The sequence below is a fragment of the Pygocentrus nattereri genome, chromosome 28, assembly GCF_015220715.1.
Source record: "Pygocentrus nattereri isolate fPygNat1 chromosome 28, fPygNat1.pri, whole genome shotgun sequence".
Lineage (NCBI taxonomy): Eukaryota > Metazoa > Chordata > Actinopteri > Characiformes > Serrasalmidae > Pygocentrus > Pygocentrus nattereri.
Window position 1 is genome coordinate 19,566,555 of NC_051238.1, and position 23,138 is coordinate 19,589,692.

The 23,138-nt window shown below is 42.5% G+C and overlaps 3 protein-coding genes across 4 annotated transcripts in view; 1 reads left to right on the forward strand and 2 right to left on the reverse strand.

The window, feature by feature from the left end:
* The window catches only part of snrnp200 (small nuclear ribonucleoprotein 200 (U5)), a 30,666-nt gene extending 28,222 nt beyond the window's left edge, over positions 1–2,444 (reverse strand). The window contains exons 1-4 of the mRNA XM_037535832.1: positions 2,400–2,444; positions 1,634–1,797; positions 1,379–1,550; positions 934–1,126 (exon numbers count right to left, since the gene is read on the reverse strand). Of these exons, the coding sequence (XP_037391729.1) occupies positions 934–1,126; positions 1,379–1,550; positions 1,634–1,797; positions 2,400–2,444 (574 nt within the window). The remainder of the gene's footprint in view (positions 1–933; positions 1,127–1,378; positions 1,551–1,633; positions 1,798–2,399) is intronic.
* Positions 2,445–8,049: 5,605 nt separating this feature from the next.
* On the forward strand, positions 8,050–14,327 carry p2rx7 (purinergic receptor P2X, ligand-gated ion channel, 7). Its single transcript, XM_017719098.2, has 13 exons — positions 8,050–8,308; positions 8,478–8,625; positions 8,700–8,771; positions 8,861–8,930; positions 9,056–9,152; positions 9,458–9,538; positions 10,167–10,308; positions 10,404–10,540; positions 10,639–10,729; positions 10,849–10,914; positions 10,994–11,095; positions 11,265–11,372; positions 13,435–14,327. Exons 1-13 carry the CDS (start codon positions 8,190–8,192, stop codon positions 13,951–13,953), a joined length of 1,752 nt encoding a protein of 583 aa, XP_017574587.2. The 5' UTR covers positions 8,050–8,189; the 3' UTR covers positions 13,954–14,327.
* Positions 14,328–14,720: 393 nt separating this feature from the next.
* Positions 14,721–22,978, reverse strand: p2rx4b (purinergic receptor P2X, ligand-gated ion channel, 4b). 2 transcript variants are annotated; one of them, XM_037535804.1, is made up of 12 exons: positions 22,448–22,978; positions 22,128–22,275; positions 21,873–21,944; positions 21,137–21,209; positions 20,945–21,041; positions 20,750–20,830; positions 19,394–19,535; positions 15,569–15,705; positions 15,399–15,492; positions 15,235–15,300; positions 15,036–15,143; positions 14,721–14,830 (listed from the first exon to the last, which is right to left on the reverse strand). In XM_037535804.1, the coding sequence occupies exons 1-12, from the start codon at positions 22,588–22,590 to the stop codon at positions 14,795–14,797; spliced, it is 1,197 nt and encodes a 398-aa protein (XP_037391701.1). In that variant the 5' UTR covers positions 22,591–22,978; the 3' UTR covers positions 14,721–14,794. The 2 variants fall into 2 exon arrangements, with proteins under 2 accessions (XP_037391701.1, XP_037391700.1); XM_037535803.1 differs by lacking the exon at positions 14,721–14,830 and having other exon boundaries at positions 14,841–15,143.
* Positions 22,979–23,138: the final 160 nt, after the last annotated feature.

Sequence of the window (23,138 nt, forward strand, 5' to 3'; positions counted from 1 at the left end):
AAAGTAGTTTATTCTTTCATTTATAAATGCTTTATAACAACATTGAAGTACTACAAGATAACAGGCAAACATCAAGGTTTAAAATGCTTCAGCAACACAAAAGGTTACTGAGGCTGCCTGTCCGTGTCAGTTATGAGTGGAGCAGAAACACACAAACACCATGTGTTTAACCACATAGGCTTAAAAACTACAACCAATTTCGGCGGACTTTGGAACGGGGAGCGCCCACGGCTCAGATTCTGCACGGTCTCGTTTTCTGAGCAGTTTTAAAAAACACTTTACACCTCAGCATGCACTAAACTTTACCTACAGTTAGCCAGCTGGACAACATGAAAAAAGGTCCAAGTACAAACTTTTTTTGTCAGACATGCAGGTAAATTGTTTGGCTCTCCAAAACTACGGGTGGCTTGCTGGCACCTACCTTCACTAAGTTTTGTTTGCTGTTTAATTAATATAAATCGGTGTAGAAAAGGGAACGGCTTCATTAAAACAGATAAAAGAACCAGATGGGGGCAGTCTTGTGGGCCGCCGGTTTGATCCCCGGAGCCTACAGCACATGACTGAGGTGTCCTTGAGCAAGACACCTGACCCCCAACTGCTCCCCGGGCGCCGTGGATAGGGCTGCCCACTGCATCGGGCAAGTGTGCTCACTGCCTACTAGTGTGTGTGCTCACTAGTGTGTATGTGGTGTTTCATTTCACGGATGGGTTAAATGCAGAGGTGGAATTTCCCCATTTGTGGGATTAGAAAAGTATCACTTAACTTTAAGCATTTCCCTCTTCGATTTCTGTATTTAGCTTTAGCAAATTAGAAGGAACTAAACATTTAAAACTCTTAAAAAATTGTTATAATTAAAAATTAAATTAAAATGAATAGAATCAGGTACTTCCCTGCCATCACTACCATAGCAGCAAATCATGTCCACAACTTTACCCATATTTTGGAGTTCCTTGTCTCCTCCGTAGTCAGTGATCTTCCTGCCCAAGTTGACCAAGACATGGTAACGTGTGTCGTCTGTTGGCCCAAGCAACTGCTCAACCTCCCGCCTTCTTTCCTTATCCCTCATCTTATCGTTCTTGAGGACAGCCAACACTTCATCAGCTGCACCACATAAAATGTCTCTCGGCTGAGGAATTAAAAGTGGGAGAGGAATAAGCGATGGAGGGAGTGGAACATGTTCCTCCTCTTCTACCTAAAAGACTGCACTTCATATCCAACACAATTCCTCAAACTTCGCTCCATCAAATGATATTTGGAAGATGGTTGGGCAAAACAGAGGACTACACTGATCAAGCAATTGGCCGAGCAGGAAAAAGCAAGATTTGTTGGGAAAGATTCTCCACCTTAAATGTCAAAAGAGAAGAGATGCAGAACTTGCCTGGTCTCCAAGAGCAGCCTGAATGAAACTGAGCAGGATTTCATACGTTTCTCTGGTTTCCTTGGTCTTGGGTTTGTATACGATCCCCACCATCTCATCAATACCCTCAGACAACAGCGTGAACCCTTTCATTTTGTTGATATCATGTCTGTCTTCGTCCCTCTTTCGTCTCCTACACGACATAAAATAAAGTGAAGTTACACAACACAAAAAATGCCAATCCAACAGGCACACGGAAAGCAACGTCGCACTTACTTCGCTCTCCTCTCTTCCAACATCTGTGGCTTTGTTCTTTGACTCTTGTCTCCCATTTTGGTTCCCTCCAGTTTTCCAACCAGTGACAAAACTTCGCCTGTGGGCTCATCTCGCCGAGTGCGGTCAATGAGAGATCGGTCAGCTTGCAAAACCAAGTTTGAGTTCTACAGGATCAACAGAGGAATACAACATTAAAGGACCCACCTTATTATTGCCCCACCTATCGGAGTGTCACCTCACTGATCTCTTTCTCTGCCTCTAAACACCCTTTACCTGCTGCTGCACTCAGCACTTTAACTTCAGACCCACTCTTTACAGGTCCGACTGAGCGAGCGAGTGTGTGTGTGTCTGAGTGAGAGAAAGAGTGTGTGTGTGTTTGATTGATGGTAGGAGAGCAGGGTTTATTTTATTTTATTTAGTTATTTTATATTTATTTTATTCTCTACATGTGAACGCCTGTCTGATTCTGTGCTCTGAGCGCTCCTGTAACCCAAACCAAATTCCTTGTATGCGCAGCAGACCCGGCCAATAATGCTCGGTTCTGGTTCTGATTCTGACCTAGAACTCCTCCTCCACCACCTCCTCCACCACCACCACTCACCTCCCAGCATCACACGCAAATAATAACAACTACACACAAATCGGAACGACTTAAAAACCAGCGCTGACTATTAATCCTAATAGTCCCATAAACACTAATAGCCCAATTAACACTAATAGTCTTATTAATCCCAATAGTCTTATTAATCCTAATAATGCTCCTCACCGCTTTATATTCATACTGCAGGCTACGCGCTGTGACGTCCGCCATGCTGCCGCTGGGAGGGAGAGCCGATAGACCGGGACGCGCTCAGACCGAGACGGGCTGGGACCCACACCGCTGGGACTGTCCAGATATAAGAAGAGTCGATTAAAGTGCTTTTTATCCAGCAGATTCCCGCAGGTTATAAACGCGCACAACGCAGACACAACGCGCGCTCAGCTATGTCGGCATTATGAGACGACATCCGGTTCCAGGCAGTTCCGGGGCTGTGGAGATTTAGCGCCCCCGTGTGCGCTGGAGAGTCATGGCAAAAGAAAATAAACACACACACACACACACACACACAGGCAGAACGCGCAGCTGTATTACCAACCATCCCTGTTTAGCGCCTGTTTATCGCTCCCTATTCACCCCGTTACAACAAAAGGGGACTGCAACCAGCAGAGGGCGCCCGCGAGTGAGTCCTCAGTGAATGGGAGTGAATGGAGCTCAACGTCTAAAAACGAACAGTTAAAATAGTTTCTAATCACCCAGAACGTTTCTTTATTTTTATAAAGTAGAAGGATGCAAAGAAAACTCACCTGTATATCTCGGCTTTTGGGCAGCAGGGGGCGGGCTTTACTGCTAGAGAGTGATGATTGATTGGGGAGCGGAGCAGCGCATTGGCTGTTCGCGCTCACTGACGTCATGGACCTACATGAGGCGCCGATTAAAACTCCTATAACTCGAGTTTAAAAGCTCTTAAATATAACAGCGGTGTTGAAATGGGTTATTATATTCACTGTTGAGGAAATGATTTCATGCTTTTACATTAAAATGTTTCAGCATTTTTAAACTATGATTTTGCTCAAATGCTCCATATCAACCCATTCATTTTGGACTCATTCGGGAGCGCCCCCTAGCGTTAGAGAAAACAGCATCGCTCCTGAACTGCATTCAGTACCATTAGAGCGACAGTTTAATAAAGATACTGTCAAAAATTACACTGTTTCAACAATATAGCGCTCAGACAGCGGGATAGGATTATATAACAGAGGGTCGCAGCGATCCACACTCATTAGTGAAGTGATACTTTTTTAATCCCACAAACAGGGAAATTCCACCTCTGCATTTAACCCATCCGTGAAGTGAAACACCACATGCACACTAATGAATATACACACACTAGGGGGCAGTGAGCACACTTGCCCAGAGCAGTGGGCAGCCCTATTCACAGCGCCCAGGCAGCAATTGGGGTTAGGGGTCTTGCCCAAGGACACCTCAGTCATGTGCTGTTAGCCCTGGGGATTGAACCGGCAACCTTCTGGTCACAGGGCCAGTTCCCTAACCTCCAGCCCACGACTGATGTCTAGACTCATGTCTGTGTGATGCGTATTGTGTAATGTTTATGCGTAGATGTGGCCGTGTGGTTAATGAGGCACACAGAACCTGTTTATGTGACTTTTTTCGCTGGTTTTATATTAAGCTTGTTTCATTTAATAGTCTATTCAGGGTCTTAACTTTATGTAGTAGTTATTTCTTTACACTGATGGTTATGCTTTGTAGCTATAGGTAAATTATAGCATTCCTTAATCTGTGTAGATCTTCAAAATAGATTAACAGATTAAATAGATTAAGATAGCACCTTACACAAAGCTAAAGCGACAGTTAGCTTCTTATTTGCCAGCTTCTTGTTCAAATTTCCACCTTAAATAATGCATCAGCCAGCATCTTGTTCGAATTTTCCCGTTCCACCTTAAATGGCGAATAGGAAACCAATTTCACCTTCATCCTTCTTAAGCGTTCTGGGGGGTTTATTTTATTTTTACGTGTATTAAGATTAGAAGTGATTTCCTCATTGATGGATTTGCTGATGTGTGATGTGCATATCACCTCAAATATAGAACAACAGGCGACGCGGCATCTAGGTACTGTATGCAGGGATGGGGGTGTAGCTTTTTGTAGTTGGCTACAATTCTTTGTAGCTAGTAGCTGCAGCCACTACAGCGTTTTGTGTAGCTATAGTGAAAACTTTCTCTACAGTTTCACTACAGGCTTCAGACAATCTGAACCACAGAGCGAGGTCATTCACTCGGCTGGAGGCAACTGCAATGCTGACCGCGGACAGCTGGAGCAAACGGGCACGGGCTGATCACCCCTTACTAGTAGGCTTAGCTCAGGGGTCGCAAGAAAAAATGAAGGACCTTGGGTGCCACGACATAGTATGTCCGTTTTACTATGTTGGCTGTAAGTACATCTCAGTATGCGCTGATGTTCTAGTTCAGGCTAAAACTTAAATAAATGAAAACTCAGACTTCCTCTGCTCTGCTTTAACCTTTAAGTTCAGCTATAGACGCTTTTCTCCAATCTCAGGAAACTTTTCCACAAGTTTCTTGTAAAATATCTCTCAATGTTCGCCTTTTTACGAGGTTGAAGTTGCTTCTTATCCTCCAACTCCAAGCAGGAGGATGAGAAGCAACTTCAGCTACACGAGTTGCTGCCGTTTAAACGGATGACGAAATGAGCTGAGTGATTATAAATGTAAATAAGCCCATTCATCTCCAAATTATGGACATTCGTTTCAAATCCCTCTCTTTGCCGTTTCATTATCTGCATTGTTGTGTCCAGCAGTCTATCAGTCTTCAGCATTACAGGTTGGTGAATTAGCAGTTGTGCATTAACTCCAGCGTTTAAGGCCATTTATTGTGAAAACTGTGTTTTATTGTGAAAACTGGGAACTCTCCAGCAACAGAGGATTATGTTATTTTACCTAAAAATCTGGTTCTGCTGTGGAGCTGCAACATCAACAGTGGAGACATTATTTAGGCCTGATTGTCACCCCAAACAGAGCCAGCGTCACTGATGAGAAGGCTAATGTTTGAGGCCAAGTGTTGCTGAAGTTTAGTTTAGTTGCTGAAGAGTCTGTGTACACACAGATCAGGCATAACATTCTGACCACCTCCTCGTTTCTACGCTCATTGACCATTTTATCAGCTCCACTTACTGTATAGCTGCACTTTGTAGTTCTACAGTTACAGACTCTGATACTTTGTTACCCTGTTCTTCAGTGGTCAGGACCCCCATGGACCCTCAAAGAGCAGGTACTATATGGGTGGTGGATCATTCTCAGCACTGCAGTAACATTGACGTGCTGGTGGTGTATTTGTGTGTGTTGTGCTGGTATGAGTAGATCAGACACAGCAGTACTGCTGGAGTTTTAAACATTATGACCACTCACTGTCCAATCTATTAGATGCACCTGCATTGTCGCTTCACCTTTTAGATGCAAAGCCAGAGACGACAGCTCATCTCTTGCTGTACAGTATGAGCTACATTGGTGGTCACGCGGCACACTGTTGGCTGGATATTTTTGGTTGGTGGACTATTCTCAGTCCAGCAGCGACACTGAGGTGTTTAAAAACTCCAGCAGCACTGCCACGTCAGTGTTACTGCAGTGCTGAGAATGACCCACCACCCAAACAGTACCTGCTCTGTGAGGGTCCATGGGGGTCCTGACCACTGAAGAACAGGCTAACAAGCGAAGGTTTGTTTCGTTGTTATTGGGACTCAGACCAGAGCTGTAGAACACATACCCTAGACTTTAATTTCTCACAGCAAAATGAAAGAAGCCTAAGAACAAGACCCTGGACCTGGACTTCAGAGAACCCAACAAAATTTCTTGGTACTATTCTAATGATTTTCTGATGGGGGAGATGATGAGATGAGGCCTTGGCTCCTTTTTAAACTTTAGATCCTAAACGGGCCTGGGTCATGAATACTTGTTCTCTTCCTGGCCTTTAGTAATTTCACTGAAATGATCGAGCGTGGAGTCTGTTCAGTGGTTTATGATATTGTTTATCCTTACATGTTGGTTTTCAGTTCTTGGGCCATTGACTTATACTTCAGAATCACGTCTCAGATTTCATTCCTCCCAGGCGAAATGTATTGAGTATAAGACTCTTAGCCAGGGCCTGGGCCTTAGCTATCCCAAAGAAATGTATTTGCTATATTATAAGATGTTTTATGTTGGCAAGAGGACACTGGGCCAAGGCCTCATAGCTCCTATTTCACATTTTTTCACAGTCTAAATGGCTGGGTCAGTGGTCGCAGATCCTTGCCTGGGTTTCAGAACTGCATTCACAATTTCTTTTCAACCAAATAAACAGGTTGGGATTTTGGATCAAAACTCCTTGGCCTTCTTTTCGAGTGCCTAACCTCACAAATGCTGTATTGCCTGAATGGTCATAAAAACGCACGAACCACCAAAAGCTTGTGAAAAGCCTTCCTGGAAGAGTGGGGGCTGTAACTGGAACAAACAGAAAGGCCAATTATATATGAATGTCTGTGGTTTTGGACTGGGATGTGCAACAAGGTACGACACACTACAGTATCCCGCTACTAGCTTGCGTTGCCATAGAGGCTCATGGGAGCTGCGCACTCCCTGTAAAAAGGGGCATTTATGTTACTAATGTCTTGGTTTGTTAGCTTAAAGGTATGTATTTATTGTGTTATTCCACCACTATATGCTTGGCCTAATAATGTTTGTCACAATTCTTTCCATTGCTCAATCAATATCAGAAGAAATAATGATTTGCTTTAATTTAGTTAGCAAAATTTGTTTGGTCCACTTGTGGGCCACATCCTTAGTTTGTTCTGGCCCAGTATATGACTGGATCCTCAGACCAGATCTGGCCCACACACTGTAAAGTAAGAAGAACTAAAGGATAAGGCCCATTACTACATTGTTGGTCCACAACATTCACAGTAGAGTTGTCCCACAAATGTAGACTTGAGGCAAATTGGGATGAAGTGGTCCAGGATCTGGCCCTGTTCTGGCCTGTACACTCACTGGCCACTTTATTAGGTACACCTAGTAAAAGGTTGGACCCCCTTTTGCCTTCAGAACTGCCTTAATTCTTCGTGCCACACTTTCAACAAGGCGTTGGAAGCATTCCTCTTTTTTGGACCGTTCTCTGTAAACCCTAGAGATGGCTGTGTGTGAAACTCCCAGTAGATCAGCAGTTCCTGAAATACTCAGACCAGCCCGTCTGGCACCAACAACCACGCCACGTTCAAAGTCACTTAAATCCCCTTTCTTCCCCATTCTGATGCTCGGTCTGCACTTCAGCAAGTTGTCTTCTACATGCTCTACATGCCTAAATGCACTGAGTTGCGGCCATGTGATTGGCTGATTAGCTACTTGTGTTAACAAGCAACTGACCAGAATCAGCCCAAAGCTGTCTGCTGCCCGGGGAATGTGTTGATGTGTAGTCTTGTGTTTATAAGCAGGCACCTCTGCAAACCAGAATGAACTAGTTGAGTTTGATGTTCCATCCATTTCAAATAACAGCTCCAACATTATCTCTCTGGTCCTTGCGATGCCCCAACATGAAAAAGAAGTCGCCTCATTATTTGGGAATAAATCCATAAACAGAAACAAAAAACATCCATAAACAAACAAACAAACAAACAAATAAATAAATATTAAAAAGTACCGAAATTAATAAATGAACACATCCAGCCAAAAGAAACGAGACGTAGGCTACACTGTGTTGTTATGTTGTTATTATTAAGAGATATGATCATAATTCAGCTGTGTTTTATAACGGTTTCGTATGCGTGGGCGTTGGGGGTGCGGGAGATTTGAGGCTTATATAAATACCGCGTATGCAGGAGGAGGCGCGCTGTGGCGGGCAGTGCGGGGAAGCCTCTCCCTCCGAGCGTAAAAGTCTCTGGACGTCCGCCTGACCTTCCTCCGAGGAAGAGGAATTGGGCTCCAGCAGCAGGGCAGCCGTTACTCCGCAGTTCCTCAGAATGGCCTGCGGTTTGCTAAATCTGTGCGTGTATGAGACGAATAAACGGTTCAGAATCAAGAGCGTCGAACTCGGAACCTTAAAATGGACCCTAAACGGAGCCGTGCTGCTGTTTATTTGGTGAGTGGGGTTCGGGGTGAGGACTGAGGTTCAGCTCCCTCGTGAATGAGTGTCCGTGTGGGCGACTGCAGTGTCCGTCATGCCTGCTGTGTCTTTGGCTGTGCTGCTTCAGGCTTTTGGGCTTGTTGGGTCTCGTGTTCATGTTGGGTCTCGAACCTGTTCTTGCCAGTTTCATGATGCTGTGGAACAAAGAATATCAAGAGCACGATTTGGTTACGAGTTCCGTCACGACGAAAGTGAAGGGAGTGGCGCTTGCGAGTATCCCTGAGATGGGCTTGGTGGTGTGGGACGTGGTGGACCACAGTGGACTTGCTCAGGTACCACCTACTTTCTCGAGAAATGTTGCGCTTTGGAGTATTAGTGTCGTTTTTTATGGCTCTGTGTTTTCCAGGGAAAGAACTCCTTTTTTGTGGCTACAAATGTTATAGTCACTAAGAACCAAAAACAGGGTAAATGCCCAGAGGTACGTGGAGATGACAGAGCCTCATCTTTATGTTTTTATTGGTAATATGTTTACGGTTTTTAAATAGGTGGGGTGATGTATGCCTGCAGGTTGCACCTTGGGGTCTGTGTAAAACTGATAAAGACTGCCAGAAGGGGTTCTCAGACCAGCAGAGCCATGGTATTCCCACGCGTCTTCCGTTTGTTTCCTTGGTCCCAGTGTTTAAATCTTGGATAATTAGCCGAAACATTATTTCCGTTATTCCATTATTCTTTTCATCATTTCTGTGTTTGTGTTGTAATCAGGGGTTCAGACGGGGCCTTGTGTGAAATTCGATGTCCTGAAGAAGACGTGTGAAGTGTCAGCCTGGTGCCCAGTTGAGAACCGAAAGAGCCCACCCAGGTGGAGGATTTTATATACAGTGTCACTTATTCTGAGTATAGATGAAATATATTAGATGCATAAGAAGTAAAAACCTTTAATGTATTCTCAGCTTGTGTTTTGGAAGCAGTCCCTGCTGCTATTGCAGTGGCAGCAACAGAGCAGTTTTAAGGAACTTTTTAGAGGAAGTTAAACAGAACAAACTAGACAGTGAGTCATACTGGTGCGCATCTTGCTTGGCCAGTCAATATATGTCTATTTTCAATATGAGAAGCTCCTGCAATGCTAAATAAATAATATTCTGTTTTTGCCCTGTTTCTGTCCAGACCTGCCCTTTTAGCGTCTGCAGAAAACTTCACTGTGCTGGTCAAAAATAACATCAGATTCCCGGCCTTCAATTACATAAGGTAACGCTTGATTTACCAACAACGCTATTCACCAATGTTTAGTATTCAGTTGTGTACTGCTCTGAACCCATTACAAGTGTTTAACTGAAATACTACACTCGGTGGCCACTTTATTAGGTACATAAGGTAGATTGGACCACCTTTTGCCTTCAGAACTGCCTTAATTCTTCATGGCACACTTTCAACAAGGTGTTGGAAACGTTCCTCAGAGATTTTGGTTGGTTATTTGAGTTCCTGTTGCCTTTCTATCATCTCGAACCAGTCTGCCCATTCTCCTCTGACCTCTCACATCAACAAGGCATTTTCGTCCACACAACTGCCCACTCACTGGCTATTTCCTCTTTTTCGGACCGTTCTCTGTAAACCCTAGAGAGGGTTGTGCGTGAAAATCACAGTAGATCAGCAGTTTCTGAAATACTCAGACCAGCCCGTCTGGCACCAACAACCACGCCACGTTCAAAGTCACTTAAACCCCCTTTCTTCCCCATTCTGATGCTCGGTCTGCACTTCAGCAAGTTGTCTTGACCACCTCTACATGCCTAAATGCACCTAATAAAGTGGCCGGTGAGTTTATATCTATTTAATTTTTAGCTAATAGACACTTTTTTTTTTTTTTTTTTTTTTTTAGAAGAAACATCTTGCCTGAAATGACGGACAAAGACCTGAAAGGTTGCCTCTACAATCGCTACACCAATCCCTTTTGTCCCGTATTCCGTTTAGGAGACATTGTGCATGAAGCTAAGGAGAGGTTCTCTGATATGGCAGTGGAGGTTATAGACATTCAGCAGACTGCTTGACGTTTATTTGCAGGAATACTGGCATTAGCTGCTACATTCTTTAATGCCAGCAATTATCTGCTTCATAGGGCGGTGTAATTGGGATTCAGATCGATTGGAATTGTGACCTGAACAGGTTCTTCCACAGCTGTCTGCCAAAATATTCATTTCGCCGCCTGGACGAGAAAGAAAGTAACCGGACCTTGTACCCAGGGCTAAACTTCAGGTAGTGAAAATAAACATCACATTCTCTCCCTCTGTGGTATAAATGTAGGGTTCTAAAATTCCTTTTGACTAGAAAAACGACTTCATACTGAATTGCAGGTTTGCCAGATACTCGACCATAAATGGTGTGGAACACAGGACTTTGTTTAAAGTGTACGGCATTAGGTTCGATGTCATGGTGTTTGGAAAGGTAAGAACATTATGAGCATTGTGTTTATTATTAAATCAATGAAATGCTTAAGTGCATTGCATAAATGAATATTTATGAGATTGTTTGTTTGTTGTTTATTGTGTTTTTGTTCTTTGTAGGCTGGAAAGTTCAGCATCATTCAGCTGATTATCTACATTGGATCAACCCTCTCATATTATGCTCTGGTAATAATTGTCATTTTTCGTCTAGTTGATATGGTTGAGAGGAGCATAAAATAAAATAAAACAACCTTGTTCTTCATAGACCACTGTCTTCATTGACTGGCTCATTGGGACAAACTGCTACTCAAGAAAAGCTAAGCACAACTACTCAGAAAAGCAGTGTGAGTCGGTACAGGATCAAAAGGTGAGGCACAAAAGGCCAAATTTACCCAGTAATTGTAATGTGTAAGCTGTATTTTTTGGGTAAACATGTGGTGACCTATATCATTATAGTTATTATTCATAGATCCCTAAAACATAAAACTGCTGAACCTTCTTCAAACTACAACACTGTTTTTTTGTCCACATTGCAGTACCTCCTCTGTGTTTCATTTGTGGATGAAGAACAGCTCAGAGTGGTGAAAATGTCACGAAACAAAAGACTGCAGGAGACTAAGCCGCTCTCTCAGCACCAGTGGAAGGTGAGGTCATCAAGTAGTGTGATGCACTCATTTTCAAAGCCTTAAACACACAGCTGTGCACTATTAATATATACATAAACATAGGCTCATAAGTAAGAGGTGAAAAGCCCACAGTAGGCCCACATAAATAAGCATGTATTTATACAAAAAACATATTAAAACATACATTTGTCATATTTCATTTACTAAAATAAACATTTAACTTCTTATTTAACATAAACAGGTGTTGTATGATTTATTTAATGTAATTCGTGGCTTTATTTAATACAACAGACTAAAATGACACTGCAAAAAAACACTCATTGGACTTAACAGGTGGCTTAAATGATACAAAGGGCCCCTTTAAGCCCACCTGGTTGCACAATAAGTTCCCTCAAGTCAAGTAATGTATTAAACATTGTTTTTAGGTAGCTTTAACAGCTTTGACACATGTCAGTGTTCTAATCTTTGAGAGTGTGTCTTTACAAGACCACATTTTCATAGCAAGGTTTTCATGCCGACTTTGACATGTATTCAGGACACCAGTGTCTCAAAATAATTATATAGGCTCAAAACTCACCATAACAGACACAAGTGTCTTGGATAAGATTCACAGAATTTTTTGATAGATTTTAAACACATTATATATTAAAACTAAAAATTGGCTCACATGGTACATATGTTTATTAAGCACATTATAGGGGGATAATAAGATTGACCATTTCAGAGTTTTTGCTCACTTAAAAACAGGGTGTTCACAGTCTATACACTCACTGGCCACTTTATTAGGTACACCAGCTTAGGTGCTTTCAGCCCCAGCTTCCCCTTCTGAAAACAACCCAAACCCTCAGACATGAGACTCCGATTCAGAGGTACACTTGCACAGTCCTTCACACTCACACTTGTAATTATTGTAAATACTGTTGATAGAAAGCAGCTGATGGTCATATTGAAACATACACTCACCAGCCACTTTATTAGGTACAGTTCAGTTGCTTGTTAACACAAACAGCTAATCAGCCAATCACATGGCTGCATCTCAATGCATTTAGGCATGTAGAGGTGGTCAAGAAAACTTGCTGAAGTGCAGACCGAGCATCAGAATGGTGAAGAAAGGGGATTTAAGGGACTTTGAACGTGGCGTGGTTGTTGGTGCCAGACGGGCTGGTCTGAGTATTTCAGAAACTGCTGATCTGCTGGGATTTTCACGCACCACCATCTTTAGGGTTTACAGAGAACGGTCTGAAAAAGAGGAAATATCCAGTGAGCGGTCAGTTGTGTGGACGAAAATGTCTTGTTGATGTGAGAGGTCAGAGGAGAATGGGCAGACTGGTTCCAGAAGATAGAAAGGCAAGAGGAACTCAAATAACCAACCAAAATCTCTGAGGAACGTTTCCAACACCTTGTTGAAAGTCCGCCACGAAGAATTAAGGCAGTTCTGAAGGCAAAAGGGGGTCCAAACTTTTACTAGGTACCTAATAAAGTGGCTGGTGAGTGTAATTAATCTTGATATGAGACCTAAAACCCCAGATATAACATGAGCAGCAGATTTAGGTGTAATAAATCATGAACTTGCTTATTATTACAAGACAGTAAAATGAAAATAGTAAAAGCACTGTTACTACTTAGCTGATATTAGTTAGCATGTCATCTGTCTGCATCAGGGGGTTCTCACAGTAGCGACCCTTGTGTGATTCAGGAAAGCGAGTCAGAAGTCTGCTGTAATTCTGTTCTGTTGGATAGGAAAATTGAACTCTACAGCAGTGCTTATCTGTTCTTTTTGTTCCATTAATCATTTCTCTTGTGCAATTACACATCTGTTTCTAGGCTTAATGTGTACCGAACATTACTGGTATCTTAACTAGCCCTCAAAGATGTTCGATATGGTCAAGAGTAAGGACAACAGTGACGATGTTGAGCTGTACTCATCTTTAACTGTACTGAATACCAGTATGCGAAATGCTAGCCAGTATTACTTTTTCAGTGTTAGGCAGTTTAGCCACATGCAGAAGACGATGCACACAAGAAAAGTACCAATCAGAACATAACCTATGACATCCTCTACCTCTCTTATCTGTATTAGGGTAACCTGGGTGACATGAGGGCTTTGCTTGGTGTCCTACAGAGTGAGCAGAACATAAATGCCCTTATACAGAACGGTCAGTGCAATGAATTCAAAGCAGCTACAGCGCTCTCTACTGAGCACAGTGGTTTGGTCACAGACATGCCTCTGCTGGAGATATCCAGCTCTAGATGCCCAGACTGGTGCCAGTGTGGCTGTTGTCACTCCTCAGCCAGCTTCCTCGAGCAACTGTGCTGTCGAAAGAGCAAAGGGCGCTGTATCACCACTTCCTCCCTCTTCCCTGCTCTGGTACTTACTCGTTCCATCTTGGAGATCGCTCTGCTTTATGTAGCACCTCTTGCAGAACAACACAAGGATGACCAACTGCGCCAACAGGCCTACGCACAGTATATCAAATGGCGGTTTGGGGACTTCACACCCATGGACGCTGTTCCTGTAATACCCAGTTGCTGTGTATGGAGGATTAGGGAGCAGTATCCCAGCCCTGATGGCAAATACAGTGGGATCATATTCGGTTAGGCCCTCTTACTCGAACACCACCAGAGGTTACTTGCTTACAATATTTACTTAATCCTGCTGGTAATGCAAAACTGGAGATCCACTAACTTTAACTGTGTCATTAAATGAGCTCTCCTTAGCTTTGCTCTGATCTGTAGATATGACACACTGCCTGCTTGTTGAAGCCACTGGTTTGAAGGAAGATTTCAAGAACTTCTCCAGGAAATGCTTTTCTATTATGCCGTTAGACTCAGCATGCCTCAGGGGACCTAGGCACATACATACATATGTATATGCTTACTTGGCTGCAATTCAAGTTTGATAAACAAGACAATAATACAGAAATTGTGCCAGTGCCAATGCAAAATAATAATAAAAGATGATTAACAAGAATATTTAATTCTGTACTTTCTTATTTCTGTAACACTCGGAGAGGGTAGTGAGATGCAAATGCAGAGAATGTTTAATAAACAAAGTCCACAGAGCAAAAGAGTACAGACAGGCAAAGAGTCAAAAACCCAGGAAAGACCAAAATACAGGGATAACGGCTCAGTAATAACACTGAGAGTGGCAAAACCTCGCAAGGAGGCAGAGTGAGAGTCCGGGTTATAAAGGGTGACTGATGAGCAGATTGTAGGCAGGTGTGTGAGTGTGGGAGGAGGCAGCTTCCCAATATTCCAGAGAAGCTGATCTCTGAATGAAGGAATGGCCAGTAGGCATGACAGAGCAGCTAGCAGGCGCGACAGAGTGGCCAGTAGGCGTGACAAGGTCTTTGCACATTAAAAAATGAGTTTGTTTTAAAGGAAATTATTTTATAGGCAATGGAAATAAAATCATAGCAGAATCAATGTCGTCCAATGTGTCACTGAGTCCCATAGGATGTGCTTCCAATGGAGTTCTAAAATAATTGCAAAGGAAAAAATAGTTAGAAATATCGCTTTAGTGGCACTAATGAAGCTGGACTGGATACAGATCAGCATACAGGGCATTAATTAGAAGCATCTAAGTAACAACATTAGCATCAAGACTTCTGCAAAATTAGCAGTAAATGAACAAATGATATTATGCAGCCTAAATGCCTGCTTGAGAAAGATCATGGTCACCAGTGCGTCAGTATCCTCCATTTTGTCCAGATGGATGAACTTATGTTTCTTATAGTAGTTCTTTTTCTCCATGAAGTTCAGCACGAACCAGTCACATACAGCATTTACCTGTAAGACGTTTGGGACCATTCTGTAATAGTTTTCCATATCGTTAGGACTACAAGCTAGGATCATTTAAAAAAATGGACTCAGTACCTACCAAACTGAGGAAGGAGAGAGTGGCTCCAATGTGTATTATTGCCTGCACAGTGCTGAATTTGCCTGCCTAGAGAGAATATCATTACGTTTAAAATATTACACAGTGGAGCAGGCAGCACAACAATGAAATATTTCAACAAAGGCTGTTGGCTGTAGACATCTCACCTTGCCAAAAACGATGACATCAAATCTGATTCCATAAGCTTTGACCAGAGTCCGTGTCTCAGTATTTTCACTGTTTTTAAAGTATTTGGCGTACCTGCAAGAAGAAGAATTACCTGCACCCTGAATACCGAAACGGAATCTTTCTGTAAAGTAACTTAGGATTTTATTACCTGAAATTATATCCATGGGCAGCATCACTTTCAGAGTTTTTGTTATCCAGTCTGCTGAATGTGTACTTTGGGACACAGAGTTGTTCTTTCATGTCCAAATCACAAGTCCAGTCCAGTAAAATCCCCATAGCACCACCCTGCAGAAAAAAATGAAAACTTTCATGATCTTGTCTACAGAAAAGCAAATTCTTTCAAATTTAGATGAAATTAGTTTAAATTAAGTTTAAAATTAGAACGAGAAGCTTGGCATTTCGGGAGAGGCTCGGAGTAGAGCCGCTGCTGCTCCACGTTGAGAGAAGCTAGTTGAGGTGGTTCGGGCATCTGGTAAAGATTGCCTCTGGACGCCTCCCTAAGGAGGTGTTCCAGACATGTCCGACGGGGAGGAGACCCCGGGGAAGACCCAGGACACGTTGGAGGGATTATATCTCTCGACTGTCCTGGGAACGCCTTGGTATTCCTCCAGAAGAGCTGGAGGAGGTGGCGGGGGAGAGGGAGGCCTGGGCCTCTTTGCTTAGGCTGCTGCTCCAGCGACTCAGATACCAGGATAAGTGGTTGAGGATGGATGGATGGATGGATAGTTTAAAATGCACTATCCAGTTGCCCCATGGCACCATGTACTGCGCTGTCCTTAGTTGAGCCTTGCAGCATTTTATTGGTACTTGAGCATGAGTAGAGAAAAAAGTAGGCTGTAGCACCAATACATTGCTTTCTATATCCTAAGAGCTTTAACAGGTTATTACCATTTTGTATGTTAACAAATAAAACTTGTTTTGTGATGTGATCTCAGCCAATTGGAGACTAGGTGCATGTATGTGCATATTCACAGTAAAAATGCTTCAACGATTTCAAGCAGTAATAAAACCCAAAGCTTATTTGGACACAGCCTGTTTGTTTTATTAGAATTTGTTGTGATATGTGAACACCTGTCTAACCACTCGGGGTGGCCTGCCTTATTAGGATGGAGAAATGATGGGAGGACCCAACTTAAACTTTTATCATGATCATACTAGGATACTCTCAAAAAAGAACCATGAGTGAGGGAAACGTGACTTCATTTTGTCTTGTTATTACACTTGTCATTAGTAGTGCCCTTTTTGAACATTATAGCGCACCAGCTTAACCTAAGCAGATGAGTCTCTGCTGACTATTTCAGCATCAACAAGTGCATGAAGACAGAGTTCTCTTGAGTTGGTGTGATCAGCTAACTTTTATATTGAAGTGACAGATTGGTAAACTTGTACAATCAAAACAGCTGTGTTTATAGATACCTTTATAGTTATTTTAAACAAGGCTAGAGATGTTAATAATACACTACTCAAAAAAATAAAGAACACAATATAACTCCAAGTAAATCAAACTTCTGTGAAATCAAACTGTCCACTTAGGAAGCAACACTGATTGACAATCAATTTCACAAGCTGTTGTGCAAATGGAATAGACAACAGGTGGAAATCATTGGCGATTAACAAGACACACTCAATAAAGGAGTGGTTCTGCAGGTGGGGACCACAGACCACGTCTCAGTACCTTTCTGCTTTCTGGCTGATGTTTTGGTCACTTTTGAATGTTGGTGGTGCTTTCACACTCCTGGTAGCATGAGACAGACTCTACAACCCACACAAGTGGCTCAGGTAGTGCAGCTCATCCAGGATGGCACATCAATGCGGGCTGTGGCAAGAAGGTTTGCTGTGTCTGTCAGCGTAGTGTTCAGAGGCTGGAGGCGCTACCAGGAGACAGGCCAGTACACCAGGAGACGTGGAGGAGGCCGTAAGAGGACAACAACCCAGCAGCAGGACCGCTACCTCTGCCTTTGTGCAAGGAGGAACAGGAGGAGCACTGCCAGAGCCCTGCAAAATGACATCCAGCAGGCCACAATTGTGCATGTGTCTGCACAAACTGTTAGAAACTGACTCCATGAGGATGGTATGAGGGCCCGACGTCCACAGATGCTGGTTGTGCTCACAGCCCAACACCATGCAGGACGCTTGGCATTTGCCAGAGAACACAAGGATTGGCAAATTCGCCACTGGCGCCCTGTGCTCCTCACAGATGAAAGCAGGTTCACACTGAGCACATGTGACAGACGTGACAGAGTCTGGAGACGCCGTGGAGAGCGATCTGCTGCCTGCAGCATCCTTCAGCATGACCGGTTTGGCAGTGGGTCAGGAATGGTGTGGGGTGGCGTTTCTTTGGAGGGCTGCACAGCCCTCCATGTGCTCGCCAGAGGTAGCCTGACTGCCATTAGGCCGATAAAAAGAACAGAAGATGTGCCAAGACAAAGAAAAACAAAACGGCAAACCTAAAAATAACCTAATTATTGTATGTAAAGCATACATGCTATGTAAAAAATGTTTCTGGCCCTCTGATGTTAGATGTTCACACTGACATTTTCACAAATCCAATTTTAGCCATTGTAAATACCAAATTCACAGAATAACAACAACGACAAAGGTAGAAAAGGACATAGAACGGAATCTCACATTTAACCGCCATGAAGTGCGTCTTTTATCCCAAAGTTGGGGCTTGAAATTGAAATACTGGTGCACTGATGACGAAATGAGCTTGAGGCATTGGTCGGACAGCAACGGTTGCTGTGCACTGATTGGCTTAGAAAAGAAGGTGGAGCTTGGCAGAGAGCATAATCATTTGATTGGCTATAATACAGTGACAGCACTCAGAGAGCACAAATCAAATTTCAGTATCAAGTGTACTTAATAATTTGATCCACATTTGATTGGCTAAGACTTTTATCAGTCTGGGTAGAGTGAAAATAACAAAAAGAAACAGCCAATCAGAGGCCCTGAATTACTCGGGGCCCCTGGGCTTCAGCCCAGGTACGCCGGTGCATTAAATCACTCTTGATCCTACCACTAGTTTACTGCTGGTAGCATGTTCTGATAAAGTGATTAGTATTATAACGTCTCCAAAAATGACTGCAGTATGCAGCATCACCAGGGTGACCTTTTAGGAGGCAGGGTGTGTGAGGTGTTGTTTGTTGGCAGGGAGCAAGGGGTTGAGGGGTGGGTGCACTTATAATGCTTGTTGCTGTCTAACACTATTTCAGTGTGAAAAAAAAATGTGGTTATGAAATATGTGAAAACAGTGCACAAGTTTTGTGGTATTTGAACAGCTGATAAATGTTAAACTGTGCTGCCAGTCAGGAGAAGTTGGGTTTTTCCTGGCTCTGATTTCCCTCCTTTTTCTCCTTTTTAGTGCCATCTATTGCCGAGCTCTCACACCATCAGTCAGTGAGCTGTGATATAAATTGGTGGAATGGGTTTATTTGTCCAAATAGAATTTGATGTCATAATTTTTACCTTTCACAGTACACCATATTACCACCATAACGCTCAACCCCAAGACCTATGCTATATCATATCTACAGTTACAAACATCATTACCTGCAGTGTTTAAATAGTAAGATACCTAGAAATATGCACTACGGTAGGACATCTTAAAATGTAGCCACTGAGCGCCTTGCAAATTGATGCCAAATGCCATCAGCGTTGTGTGCACATTTATTAAAAACAATCGTTTAGAATTTTGCAACACTGCGCTTGGTGTGCAGTGGCCTTCAGTATAATAAGAGAGATCTTCTCAAAATACAGTTCCAAAACCTTACACATTGTTTGGGCCCGTACTCAAGAACAAGAAGAAGATGAATCCTATAAAACAACAGGGTTCCGTTGGTGCTTTAACTCCTGATAATGTTTGAGTTAAGTTTTTGTATTGCCATTTATGGTCATGCTTTAAAAAAATCATTCGAATATGAATATATTCCCAGAAGTGAAAAAAGACTGAGTGAGAATGTGAACAGAGACCGACCTTGACAGCCATATTTCGAAAGTCTTCCCCAGCCTCCTCTAGCATGTCCCCCATGCGGAAAATAGGACACTCTGGGTCAGTTTTCCGATTGAATGTGCAGTTCTTCAGGTATGTAGAATTGATGTGGGGCAGAATATTTTGCCTACACACACACAAACAAAAAACACAAATCAGTCATGTCAAAAATCTTTCAACTTTTTTTAACAAATATGTTGAAAAGAATTTCTCCACTTTTTAATTCAAGAGTCTTCCTTTCTGTACACTGTCTGTTTCTGATGTGCTTGATATTACACTGCATGTCCAAACGTCTGTGGACACATCCACATTTTAGTAAAGAAAATGGTTCCACCATTGTTACAAGCCAGAGAGCCCTGTGTCCTTGGTGGAGTGGCACATCCTCTGCCCCTGGCATGCAGGTGAACGCTAGCGTCTTCTCTATTTGGGTCACTGAAGCGGAGAGACTGAGGGCTGTGTTCTCCTCTTGGGTGCAGAACTCTTCACAGTTTACAGCATCATTCTCAACTAGTCATCTTTGCCAGTGAGGGTGCTGCTGAGGGATCCATCCACCAGTGTTGGCACTGCATGTTCAACTCCTCTACCACTGGCGACGTCACCTGCAAAAACTGTGGTGCCCTCAACCTGACAGTGTGCCCATCCCCAGAGATTCACAATCCGGTTCAGACACTGCATGTTCAGCTTCTCTTGAACCAGTGGCTTCCTCCGCAGCAAGGCCATACTGCCAGGGAGCCCTAACTTGTTGGAACATTGCTGTAAAGATTTGTTTGCATTCAGCCTCATGAGCATTTCTTAGATCAGGAATTCACTATAGTTGAATTAGAGAAGGTGTTTAGGGCATATAGTGTACAACCCCAATTCCAATGAAGTTGGGACGTTGTGTAAAACATAAATAAAAACAGAATACGATGATTTGCAAATCCTTTTCAACCTATATTCACACTACAAAGACAAGATATTTAATGTTAAAACGGATAAACTTTATTGTTTTTTGCAAATATTCACTCATTTTGAATTTGATGCCTGCAACACGTTCCAAACAAGTTGGGACAGGGGCAACAAAAGACTGGGAAAGTTGAGGAATGCTCAAAAAACACCTGTTTGGAACATTCCACAGGTGAACAGGTTCACTGGAAACAGGTGAGTGTCATGATTGGGTATAAAGGGAGCATCCCTGAAAGGCTCAGTCGTTCACAAGCAAGGACGGGCGAGGTTCACCACTTTGTGAACAACTGCGTAAGCAAATAGTCCAACAGTTTAAGAACAACGTTCTTCATTGGAACTGGGGTTGTAGTTTACTGTTTCCAATAGACTTTCCAGCACTAAAACTGAAAAACTTACTTCCTGAACTTGAACTTGGGATAGTGGATACTATTTTTGATGAGCACAGTGAAATCTTCTGCAGCCTCCAGCAAAGCAGGCCTGTAAATAAAAAAACATAGCTTCAGCTTTTAACTCTGCAGAATGTACAACAACTGTTGTACCCTTCTATTGGATTATTTTATGGGGGGTATTTCTAGTTTAATATTCACTTACTCAGGAATTTCAGTGTCATTTTCAAGTGGACACCATGAAAGCACCTCACAGGTTTTAACAGAGGCTGAGTAGTTCACACATAGTCCAGTCTGAACTCCTGTGAGTAACACTCTTAGTCATTCTGCTTAATTCATATAGTTGCTTTATAAAATATCCGTTAACAATAAGGCCAGTTGGGACATTACAACGTACCACTGCCACGGACATTACTGTATCCAGATCTGCAGTCACTGTCTGAAAGGCAAACAGTAGTTGGGCCTGGAACCTGAAAAAAAAGATGCAGCTTGGACGTCTAAAGTAGACAGTTGGTCAAGTAAAGTAGACTAGTTCTGGGCAATATCAGTAGTATTCATTATCGTAATACTTTCACACATATATACATAGCTCTCTCTCTCTCTCAGACTTTCTCAACCCTAAAATTTCAATTTCCTCTTTTAACAGGTAAAATGCTATGGTTTAAATCAGCAGACTGACCTGGCTGCTTTTTAGATTCACACCCTGTCTTCTAATCAACTTCTTGTTTAAATTTGCAGTAGGCTTTGTGTAGCCCTATTACAGCCTTTTCACTCTTTTTCTCAGGCAACTGCATATCCCATGTAGGCTCCGTGGCTAAATTGTACATCAATAACATATTTAGTATGGTAGGTGTAAAAACATTGGGTTCAGGATAAACCCAATATTACTCAATTACAGCATCTTCATTTGTTTTATATGTCAGAGAAACCTACATACAAATTGTCATAGGTTTATTTGTGTTACTCAATGCCGGAACGAACAGCAGGCTAAACATGTATTTATAGAACACTTAAAGAGATGAATGTATAATGCTCATCAAAGAAAATTTAAATAGTAAAATAAAACCGATCACTACACACACCCTCATCCCGAATTAAAGGCTCATGCCACAAAGTATTAGTTCATTCTGTACCTCTGGGCATCTGCTTTGCATCTGTGCAGGAGTGACAATCATATTTGTCAGTACAAAGAATGAGTTTTCTCCCTGCCATAAAACAGAACACAGTGAAAAACACCAACTTTCCTTGTGATGTATGCAGCATGTAGTACATCTAGCAGGTCTGAAAGGATTTCTAAAAGTTATTACCACTGTTCGTTACATAGAAAAAGACTTGCTTCTCCTTGTTCAAAGGCATATTTGAACACTGAGTTTCGTATCTTTCTTTACCTGTGGGGGGATGATGTATTCAGCCACATCCCAAACATGAACACCCAAAACAGATGTGTTAGTGACGGCAGTGCCCTTTACTTTCGTGCTTACAGAACTGACTACTGAGTCTGTCTCTTGATAGTTCTGCTGGATCCAACATTCATACCTGATGGGTTGAACACACAGACCATGTGATATATAATGGTGATCAATTCCTCATGCCACTTACTCTCAACTCTCCACCCAAGGCCATTTTTAATTGGAGACAAAGTCTTAAGTTTTACCTGAGAAAATGTTTTTGTAAAATGTTACAAAAATATAGCAGAACTTGTACTCACACAATGACGTAAGCAATTATCAGCATTTGAATTAACCTGAAGACTGCTCCCACTCTTTTGCTACTAATCACCAGCATTACAGGCGTCTCATAATCAAAAAGGCAGCCGACACATTTTTTGCCGCAGTCTTTGTCGCAAGCCATACTGAAGGCACAGCTCCAAGACTGATGAAGGAGTAGTGGTCAAGCATCTCAGAGTCCTTTGTAGCACCTTTGTAGCACTCAGATAAGAGACCAGGAAGTTTAAATATTATCACTTGCAGCCGTTTGGTTTTATTGCCAAAAGTATGAACATAAATCATGCTGCAAAATGTGACATGACTACCATCTTCACTTTCAGTAGCTTCTTATGTTATTACAGAGTACATTAGCGGTAGCTGTAAACTAATGGCCTATGGACTCATTTTCTTACTGTCTGCTTTGGCTTATTTTGTTAAACATTTGTTTGTATTCTGAAAATGTACGTAATAGTGTTAGAAATAAAGGTACCATGCAGGTGCATGATTCGTTCATCAAAGTACAAACAACACAAGTGCACCATCAAAAGGTACAACAGTGGTTTTAAGGTCCAACTGTGTAACTTAAGTTTTTCCTAGTAGAAAAGTAGACATTTGTATCTTTTTATAAACTAATGTTTTAAATCAGAACAATAAAATAAAAGCCTGGAGGTGAGGCGGGGGGTGGAGTCAGTG

Bases quoted from the DNA above. Each gene is read 5' to 3' on its own strand.
- p2rx7 (XM_017719098.2), top strand. From the start codon at position 8,190: ATGGCCTGCGGTTTGCTAAATCTGTGCGTGTATGAGACGAATAAACGG. The intron at 8,772-8,860 runs GTACGTGGAGAT...GTATGCCTGCAG, and splicing joins AACAGGGTAAATGCCCAGAG to GTTGCACCTTGGGGTCTGTG. The intron at 11,373-13,434 runs GTGAGGTCATCA...TATCTGTATTAG, and splicing joins TCTCTCAGCACCAGTGGAAG to GGTAACCTGGGTGACATGAG.
- p2rx4b (XM_037535803.1), bottom strand. From the start codon at position 22,590: ATGGCTTGCGACAAAGACTGCGGCAAAAAATGTGTCGGCTGCCTTTTT. The intron at 21,945-22,127 runs GTAAAGAAAGAT...GTTTTATGGCAG, and splicing joins AATACATCATCCCCCCACAG to GGAGAAAACTCATTCTTTGT. The intron at 15,301-15,398 runs GTGAGATGTCTA...TATTCTCTCTAG, and splicing joins ATGTCATCGTTTTTGGCAAG to GCAGGCAAATTCAGCACTGT.